Raw genomic sequence first — 10303 nt, 5'->3', positions numbered from 1 at the left:
TTTTTAATTATTATTTATATTTTTATATTCTAAAAATTTATATTATTATTAATTTTTTTATTAATTTAAAAATGTAATTTTATTATTTCTTTTTATTTTTTTTTTTTTTTTTTCATTTTTTTAATTTTTTTTTTTTTTTTTTTTTTTTTTTTTTTTTTTTTTTGTATATTACATATAAACAATTAAACAAAAAAAATAATAAAATAAATATATATATACATATATATATATATAGTATGATTGTATAAAAACATATTTTTTTTATTAACAATTTCTATAATTGAAAATAAGAAAAAAAAATTATTAAATCATGTCTTCATAAAATCAAAGGAACCTCTTTTAAACTACAACATTCTCCTTTTCCTCTATGTTTTCTCATAAGACCTTTATATAATATAACCATATATTACTATTAACATTTGAACCTTAATTATTCTTCTAAACTTTTCATGTATGCATTAACATCTATAAAATTTATATACAAATATTTATTTACATACATATATAACTACATTTATTAAAAATTAAAAAAACACCTATAAATTGTACACATAAAAATAAATCCAAATTCCTCTTTTACAATTTAAAATATTATATAATAAGATAGAAATATACTGTAAAAATTTCTATTTCCTCTTATATATATGTAATAGTTATAAGATCCCTTAAAGCATATATATATATAAATTAATTCATAATAAATATATTTTAAGATATTTCATATTACCTTTAATAATAAGATACTGTAATGGATTTGGCAAAAGAGCTTGTAAAGGTTCAAATGCTAAAGTAACAATATCCCTGAAAATATATGTATATATATATTATCATTTATTTATACATGTTAAACTGTCACAACATAATATTATATATATATATATATATATATATATATATATTTTTATTTTCAGAATATATATACATACTGTATTCTTTTTTTATGAACTTTTAATAATTTTTGTTTATCGTTCATAAATTCGTCTTCGTCAACTTTCCTATTCATTTCCTCTACCCTCATTAAAGAATCTAAGGCCTCAAGGACTTCTTCTGTATCTTCAACAGGTGCCTTTAATTATAAAATCAAATAAATTAAAACAAAACTTATAATCATTCTTATATATATATATATGTATGTATATATAACAATATAGTTATGTTTCACTTTTATATTTTAACATGTATGTTTATCTTAAAATCTTCGTCCCCCTCCAACATTTTTTTTAACTTGGAACGATTGGCCTAAGTAATAACCATATATGATTAAAAATAAAAATAAATCAGTTTAACAATTCATCATGATAATTTGGAATGTGTTACATTATAATAATGATATAAAGTATAAAAATTAATCTTTTCATATATAAATATTTTATTATTTCTCATACTGGACCTATTGGAATAATTTTCTCATTTAAAACAAAGACATTCTCAACCAAACACCAAATAAATAAACAAATAGAGAATATTGAATAATTCATTTTGCTAATTTATACAAAAAATTTTATTAACAAAAAAAAAAAAAAAGAAAGTTCTATATATATATACTACAATTTATACTTATTATATATATAATACAAATAACAGGGTCTTATATATAAATTTTCATAAATTAATTGAAAAAAAAATATATCTTTTGATTTTTTATTCGACTAATTTTATTAAACAATTTGCCCATGTGTAAAATTTAGACATTTTCTTATATTATCCAATAAGAAAAAAAAAATATATATATATATATAATAATGTAAATACATCTTTGCAATTATTTATTTTATTATTTTATTTTTTTTCCAACATAATACAAAAAATAAAAAGTAATATTAAACGAAAGAATATATATATATATATATATATAATAGTTTATACTATATACGAAGGATATAGAATTATATTTTTCCTTATCAAAATTAATACATAGGAAACCATTTTTAAAATAAAAATATGAGCACGTTATGAATAACAAAATATGTATTGTTAAATTTATTTTACATAATTTAAGTTTTATAAATATTTACATCTTATTAAAAGATTTTGATTAAAACATAATATATAATATATAGTTTTTCTTTGTTTTTTTTTTTTTATATTATGTGTTTGAATAAAAATATCTTCCTTTAAGAGGTATATAATATATGTCGTTATAATTTAAAGCAACCTTTCATATTCCCTTTTAAAAAAAAAAAAAAAAATTAAATAATATATATATATATATATATTATATACATAATATTAAATAAGTAAAATATAAAAAGAATTATTATGAGGTAAAACCTTAAACAAATGTACAACCATAAGAAAAAGAACCTTTTTTTTAAATATCATAAATTAACATATTTTCAAAATGAAAACAGAAATTAGTCATATAACACGAAAATTTTAACATTAAACTTAATGTATATATAATGTATATATATATATATTTTTTTTTTTAATAAAATATAATATTTTTTTTGACCACATATTTTTTACACCCAAATTTTATTTTTACATAATGATTCTTCGTCTCGGTTGATTCAAAAAAAAAAAAAAAAAAAAAAAAAATATATATATATTATTATGTTATATATAAATATATATATATATATATATATATATAATATTTAAAAAAATAAATCATTATGTACTAATATTTATAATTTATGGCTTGTTACTCTACCATTTTACTTATGAATTTTTTTTTTTTTTTTGTTTGTTTTTTTTTTTTTTTTTTTTTTCCTTTGCCTTTTTTTTTTTTTTTTTTTTTATATTTAAATTTTTCTTATTATTTATATCCCCATATATAATTTTTAAAATAAAACTTACATTTAATTTTTTATAAAACCTTTGTACTATATATATTTATAGAATGAGAGGGAAATAAAAATGGAAAAACTCAAGTTCTATAATTATATTATATATATATATATATTGTAATGTATTTTTATATTTGAAATTAAATTTTTTTTTTTTTTTTCTTTTTTTTTTTTTTTTGTTTATTTCTTTTAATACATATTTTAATAATATATTATTAATATTTATCTTTAAGTTTTAAAAATACAATTGTTGTATTAATATATATTTTATATTGTGCTGTTCAAAAATTAAAGGAAACCATAAAAATATAATACATTAATTAAATAAATATAAAATAAATATTAATATATATATATATCTATTTTTTTTATATCCGCCTTTTACACAAATTGTTACTCATTTTAAAAATATAGCTTATTAATTTTTTTTTTAAAGAAATAACATAAATGGTTTATGTCAATTAAATTTTTCTTCTTTTTTTTTTTTTTTTTTTTTTTCTCTATACGTAATTTAATATATATTATATTTTAAATGCCATAGTACAAATGGAAAATGAATGTAATGATAAAAACCAAAACACAAAAGCATCAACATCAATATTTAAAAAAAAGAAAAATGGAATAAAAGAAGTTACAAGAAAATGCCTTAACTTGATAGATATAAAGTATAATAATTTAACGACCCTAATAGGTCGTAATAATAATAATAATAATAATAATAACCATACTAGTACAAATACTCCAAATAATAATTCTAATAATAATAATTCTAATAATAATAGCTGTCGTAGTAGTTCTAGCTTTAATAATAAAACCAACGATGTGTTAACAAATTATCAGTTTAGTGATGATGAAATAAAATTTTCTTCTGATGAGAATTCTAGTAATGATAATTATTTTTTAGAAAGTTCATATACAACCAATGATTTTAAAAATTTATTAGGATGGATACCAAGAAATTTAAAAATATCAGAATGTACTAATATTGATTCAATTCCATGCGCTTTTTTTTTCTCAAATAATAATCAAACTAGGAAGAGTGACAAAATTATTTTATATTTACATAAATTTAATGAAGATCTTGGTACTATTATTCCAACTATTAATGCTCTACATAAAAAATTAAATATTAATATAATTGCTATGGAATATTCAGGATATGGAGTAAGTTTTGATAAATATGAACAAAAATTAGTATCCATAGTTAATGATGCCTTTACTATATTAAAATTTATTATGAATCATTTAAAAATATCATATAATAATATATGTATTTTATGTTATGAATTCTTGACTAGCTGTGCTATTGAAGTAGTTAATCGTTTTGAAAACACATACGGAAAAAATAAGCCATTTGGAGGTCTTATACTTATCAAACCAAAATTTTTAAATATCATTAATAATATAACAATTATAGATAATGAAAATTATGATGATATCACCTTAACAGATACTGCTATTGATGATATTATAATCAATAAAAATTTTATGCATCAATTCTCACCCAATCAAAATTTAGATGAAGATGTACCCATCGAACGTAAACAAACAGAAACAGATGATTCAACATATAAAAAAAAAGTACCTAAAAAGAAAAAAATGAAAAAGAAAAATATAAAAGCAAAGGAAAATAAACAAAACATACCAAAGCAAGAACAAAATAATAATAGTAATAATAATAATAGTAATAGTAATAATAATTGTAATAATAGAATGAACAAAATAAGGAATAAATTCTTCAGAAGGAAAAATAATAAAAATGAATTATATGATAATAAAAATACAAACGATAATACACAAAACACTTGTGATTATTATAAAGAATATAATGGAATAATTACATGTGACATGTCCTTATTTTATAATAGCGATTATAAATACATTTTAACACAAGATAATGATATACCATATCAATTAATGAAAAGAATTCTAAAAGATACTTTTGATATTAATCATATTAAAAATACAATTAAATCTATATCGTGTCCAATTTTAATATTTCACCCAGAACATTATTCATATAAAAATTCTTCTTCTAATATTATTTTAAATGATGCTACTGAATGTTATAAAAAAGCTGCATTTGCTTTTGATTTTATGAATGAGGATTTTATTACGTCCTTCAACTGGTTTTTCTCACAAGAATCAGATATACAAAATAAAGATAAGTTATTTAAAAACTTGTTATATTTGTATATACATCCTATGTATAATAATATAAATTCTAATGATTATAAGATAAAGAATGAAACCGATCAGGAAAATAATCATAATAATTATAATGATATTATATCAGCAAATTCACAAAACAATTTTAATGATAAATATATAAATAATGATAACCATTTAAATAGCACTCAACAAGCCAACAACAATTCATTTAACACCAAAAAAGATGTTACAAATGATATACAAAATGATATTAAAAATTATATAAATATACCAAATGAAATTTTTATATGTCCTGAAATAAATCAAAAATAAACTTATACATTTATTGGGTATTTTACTTTCAAGGGTGAATTAATAATTAGAATATATATATCCATACGATGATGATTAATATATATATATATATATATATATATATATTTGTTTTTTTATTTATATTATATGTTCCTACTAATATGAATTAAAAAAACAAAAATTCCGTCTTAATTATTAACAATACATAAAAGTATTTTTTCTTCATTTTTTATTTTTTATTATTTTTTTTTTTGTTTATGTCTATCCATCATTTTAAAAAAAGAGAAATAATCTTTATTTTTAATATTTATATTATTAAATTTTGCATTTTAACATTTGATACTCATTTGTTGATTTGTGTTTATATATATAACAGTTTGACTAGTTTTTTTTTTTTTTTTTTAATTTTTTTATATATAAATTTTTTAATCTTTTGTGGCATTTATAATTCATATTTAATTTTATTTTAATTAACAATTCATATTATATTTTTAATTATGTCTATATTTAAGTTTTCTTTTTAAACATATGATTTCTTCATATTGTTATGTAATTAATTAACCTTCGATGATTTAATTAAAAAATATAATAATAAAACAATTTTGTATTCCAAAATAAAAATAAAGAAAAAAAAAAAATTAAATAAATAATACGGTTTTTTTGTAGTCATTGTTGTTTCTATATATTGATGTATATACACCTTATATATATGAATTCATATTGTTGTAATATTGTAAATATAAAATTGATGTGAACGTATGAAATGTAGAATAATTCAAATGATATTATTATATATATTTTATGATATAATAAATAAATGCTTACAATGATTATTTGTTAGACGATATATTAATATATATATATATATATATATATATATATATATTTATACATTTTTATATTACAATAATAATAATACTTTTAAAAAAGATGAATCGTATATTATATATTGTCTTTCCTTATATTTTGTTCCTCATTTTATTGAGAACGAATGCTTATAAAAATCCTCGGTTTAGTTCTCTTAGTACTAATTCTGAAAAAAGCATTTCGGAGTATTAAATAAAAAAATATAACACACACATATATATATACAATATATGTATAAAATTATGAACCTAATTATTCATTATTCATTATTTATTGTTTATCATTTATTGTTTATCATTTATTGTTTATTAAATTTTTTATTATCAACTATCTAGAGATTTGAACAAATTATATAAAATAAACGAAGAGTTAGTTACAAATGAAAGAGAAGATGAGGATGAAGACGAAGATGATCAAGACGAGTTACAAAATTCAAATTTTGAAGACATCGCACACAAAAGTCTAGAAAATGTAACATTATAGAAATATTTTATAATATATGTATTATATATCAATTTTTTTTTTATGTCTTTTTTTTTTTTTTTTTTATTATTTTTTTTAGGCTGAAGAAGAAGCAACTGTTGATCTAGAAAACGCAGAAATAGAAAATCTTCTAGACGAAGGTTATTAATACTTCTTAATATATATTTTTTTTTTTATTTCATAAATTACATTTTATATATGTCTAATAATCATTTGTATTATATCTTCAGAAATATATAGAATTGTACAAGAAAGATTAAAAAAATTATGGTTGGATAAAAATATAATATATTGTTAATAAAAGCATATAATTTTTTTTTATAAATGATAATTCATATAAATATTAATATATATACATATTATATATGCATAATCATTTTTTCATATCATAGGTATATTGGAAAGTGTAGAAGAGATTATACAAATATATGTCCTATAGGTTAAAAATAAAAACACATTAAGCTTTGTATGATGTATATAAATATAAATATATATATATATATATATATATATATATATATTTTTAAAATATTGTAAATTTATAAGATTGGAATGTATCTGCTTATGACAAAAATCTTTGTATTCCACCTGAGAAATACGAAGGAGAGTTAACAACAATATTAAAAGAAAAAAAAAATATATATATATACATATATGATATATTTACTTATACGCAAACATATACATATTTATTCATTTTAATATTATGATAGATGTAGATCTATAGATTTTTCTAAGAGTACCCATTTAGATAAAGAGCTTTTTTCATGGAAATGTGAGGTTGAATGGCCTTGTATTAGTGGTATATATATATATGAACACTAAATATTAAATATGAAAATATATATTATTATGTATTCATTTTATTATATATTATGATTACTTATTAATAAATTATTCCATTCCTTATAATTACCTTATAATTTTATGCATTTCTCATATACTAAGCACCTAAATTAAAAATTATGGATAAATGCCCTTTTCGCTGGACATACATTGACAATAATTTATGTATAGCACCAGAGGTACAAAAAGAAATAGAACATATGAAAAATATATATATATATATATATATATATATATATAATTTTTTATTATTCATTTATTTTATATAATAAAATAATAAAAATGTGTTTATATCTAATGTATATTAAAAGATAAGAATTATTCTTATATTATCTTATTTTTTATATTTTATGATGTAAAGGATTATATAGGCCATTGCTCTCCTGCTATGGATTTCTCAAATTATAATTACGAAATGAGGATTAGATGGGCTAATGAATGTAAACACAAAAAATATAAAATATATATATATATATATATATAACATTATATATTTTGAAATTATTTTTATTAAATATTATAGGCAATGTGGAATGGGATACATTACCTACATCAGAATATATACCTCTAAGACATAAAAAATTAACAACCAATGTATTAGGGGGACCAGTAGAAGAAAGTGGAAACGTCATGAATATTACAAATAAAAATTAATTTTTTTAACATCTAATTTGATATATATATATTTTTGTCTATTCAAAAGACACTTTTCAACAATTACATAGATATAAATATTTAATGATAATACTTAAAAATATAATATTCTATTAAAAATATATCAATTTTAAAAGTTTGTTATTAATTAAAACTTAAAAAAAAAAAAAAAAAAAAATTTAAATAAAGCGAAATAATATATTAAATAGTATAAAATGAAATGATTAATATTATATATATATATATGTATGTATGTATGTATGTATCATATTTAACAATTATCTTTTATTATATTAAAAATTAAATAATTACAGCTTAAAAAAAATAAAAAAAAAAAAAAAACATTAATTTCATTTACCCATAAGTGGGCTATTTTTCTCAGTTTTAGTTGTTAATTTAGACAAATTATTTTGAATTTCTTCTTTTATTTCCTCTTCATTTAAATTTAAGGGATTTTCAAGGTCATTCTGAAAACCTGGAATACATCCATTTTTGCATTTGCACTTTCCGCCTAAATAAGTAGGTATGTCCTTTAAAAAAAAAATATATATAAATAAATAAATGAATAAATAAATAAATAAATAAATACATATATATATATATATATATATATATTATATTATATTTCATTTTATATTACATTTTTGTCAACTAGCAAATTAAACCAGTCACAGTCAGCTGGCTCTTTATGAGAAAAGCTTCTTGGAATTTCCAGTTTATTTAATGTTCTTCTGCTTATACCAAAGGTTTTTAACGTTTCAATAGTCACTCGTATATATGATGGTGCATTTATTAAATACTACAGAAAAGTGTATATATATATATATATATATATATATATATATATGTCTACATATTGATTTCATTAAATCACTACTCATAATTATTTATTATATATACATTTTTATTTTATTTTATTTTATTTATATTTATATTTATATTTATATTTTTTTTTTCATTTACCGTTTTTCCAACCAGCTGCGGGTGCAAAAATTCAGACAATTTAGACGTATTTGCAAAAACCCTAAGAAATCTACGATCAAATTTTTTTAACATAAATCCCTTTAAATCTATAAAACGATATGTTCTACATAATGTTTTGCTTTTTTTTGTTTGTTCGTTACATACAGAAAATTCATGTTCATTTGAATATACTATATAATCTACTAGTATATTTTCTGGTACATTATCTAATAATAATGTAAAATTACATAATTTTAATCTTGCTATTACTACAGGTTGTTTATCTAATGTACATTTATGCTCACATGCTGCTAATGCTTTTTTTATAAAAGAATAATATGGCTTAACCCTATCTGGAAATATTATATTATTATGATAATCATTATTTTCTTTATTATTATTTAATAATGGATATACATTTTGTTTTCTCCATGTTACTGCTTTCTCTATAGAATTTACTGCTTCTTCTAATTTATCACCATATGACAAAATATATCTTATTAATATTGTATCTTCTATTTTTTCAATTACACCTTTTTCTTTTAATAATGTTTTAAGTGAATTTAATTGCATTTCATACTTCTTTAACAAATTATCTAAGTTTCTTGATACACATCCCGAATCGAAACTCATTATTTTTAGAATTATAATTTATAAATTTAAAATTCATAAAATGGTTAAGCATACAAATACATACATACATATATACATACATATACATATATATATATGTATACCTCATAACTATGATTAATTTTTTATGCAATTGAAAAAAAAATAAAATAATAATAAAAATATGCAGTAATAAAATTTTCATATATTCATAATTACTTTGTATGATACATAATAAATAAAAATGTTAAGACAACACACAACGTATGGTAAGACACTACTTATATCACATATATATATATATATATATATATATATATATATATATATATATATGTTCATGTGTATTTGTTAGAATTTTCTATTTAATTTTAGTATATATATATATTTTTTATATGTTAAACAAAATGTATGCAAATATGTATATAATATATTACTTAAAAAAAAAAAAAAAAAAAAAAAAAAAAAAAAAACAATTATATAAATAAAAAAAAAAAAAAAAAAAAAAGAAAAAAAAAATTTTACATTATTTTATTTTCATTTTTATATAAAATAAAATTTTTTTATTTACTATTATTTTTTAAAATAATAATTTATATAAAAATATATTATAAAAAAAA

At 17.7% G+C, this 10303-nt stretch overlaps 4 protein-coding genes across 4 annotated transcripts; 2 read left to right on the top strand and 2 right to left on the bottom strand.

Moving 5' to 3' along the window:
* Positions 1-430: 430 nt before the first annotated feature.
* On the bottom strand, positions 431-1478 carry PGSY75_0630200 (putative secreted ookinete protein; the record flags this gene model as incomplete). Its single annotated transcript, XM_018784884.1, has 5 exons — positions 431-465; positions 728-801; positions 927-1066; positions 1177-1239; positions 1386-1478. 5 exons carry the CDS (start codon positions 1476-1478, stop codon positions 431-433), a joined length of 405 nt encoding a protein of 134 aa, XP_018642938.1.
* A 1860-nt stretch (positions 1479-3338) lies between these two features.
* Positions 3339-5276, top strand: PGSY75_0630100 (hypothetical protein; the record flags this gene model as incomplete). Its single annotated transcript, XM_018784883.1, has 1 exon — positions 3339-5276. The coding sequence occupies one exon, from the start codon at positions 3339-3341 to the stop codon at positions 5274-5276; it is 1938 nt and encodes a 645-aa protein (XP_018642937.1).
* Positions 5277-6188: 912 nt separating this feature from the next.
* Positions 6189-8108, top strand: PGSY75_0630000 (CPW-WPC family protein; the record flags this gene model as incomplete). The annotated part of the gene is made up of 10 exons (XM_018784882.1): positions 6189-6310; positions 6461-6596; positions 6688-6748; positions 6839-6878; positions 7001-7047; positions 7155-7215; positions 7322-7410; positions 7557-7633; positions 7816-7894; positions 7978-8108. 10 exons carry the CDS (start codon positions 6189-6191, stop codon positions 8106-8108), a joined length of 843 nt encoding a protein of 280 aa, XP_018642936.1.
* Positions 8109-8458: 350 nt separating this feature from the next.
* Positions 8459-9704, bottom strand: PGSY75_0629900 (putative sec14-like cytosolic factor or phosphatidylinositol/phosphatidylcholine transfer protein; the record flags this gene model as incomplete). Its single annotated transcript, XM_018784881.1, has 3 exons — positions 8459-8638; positions 8749-8907; positions 9072-9704. 3 exons carry the CDS (start codon positions 9702-9704, stop codon positions 8459-8461), a joined length of 972 nt encoding a protein of 323 aa, XP_018642935.1.
* Between the last annotated feature and the right edge of the window lie 599 nt (positions 9705-10303).

This window comes from Plasmodium gaboni, chromosome 6 (genome assembly GCF_001602025.1).
Source record: "Plasmodium gaboni strain SY75 chromosome 6, whole genome shotgun sequence".
NCBI lineage: Eukaryota > Apicomplexa > Aconoidasida > Haemosporida > Plasmodiidae > Plasmodium > Plasmodium gaboni.
The sequence above is the reverse complement of the archived record's forward strand: the minus strand, read 5'-3'. Positions and strand labels throughout refer to the sequence as shown.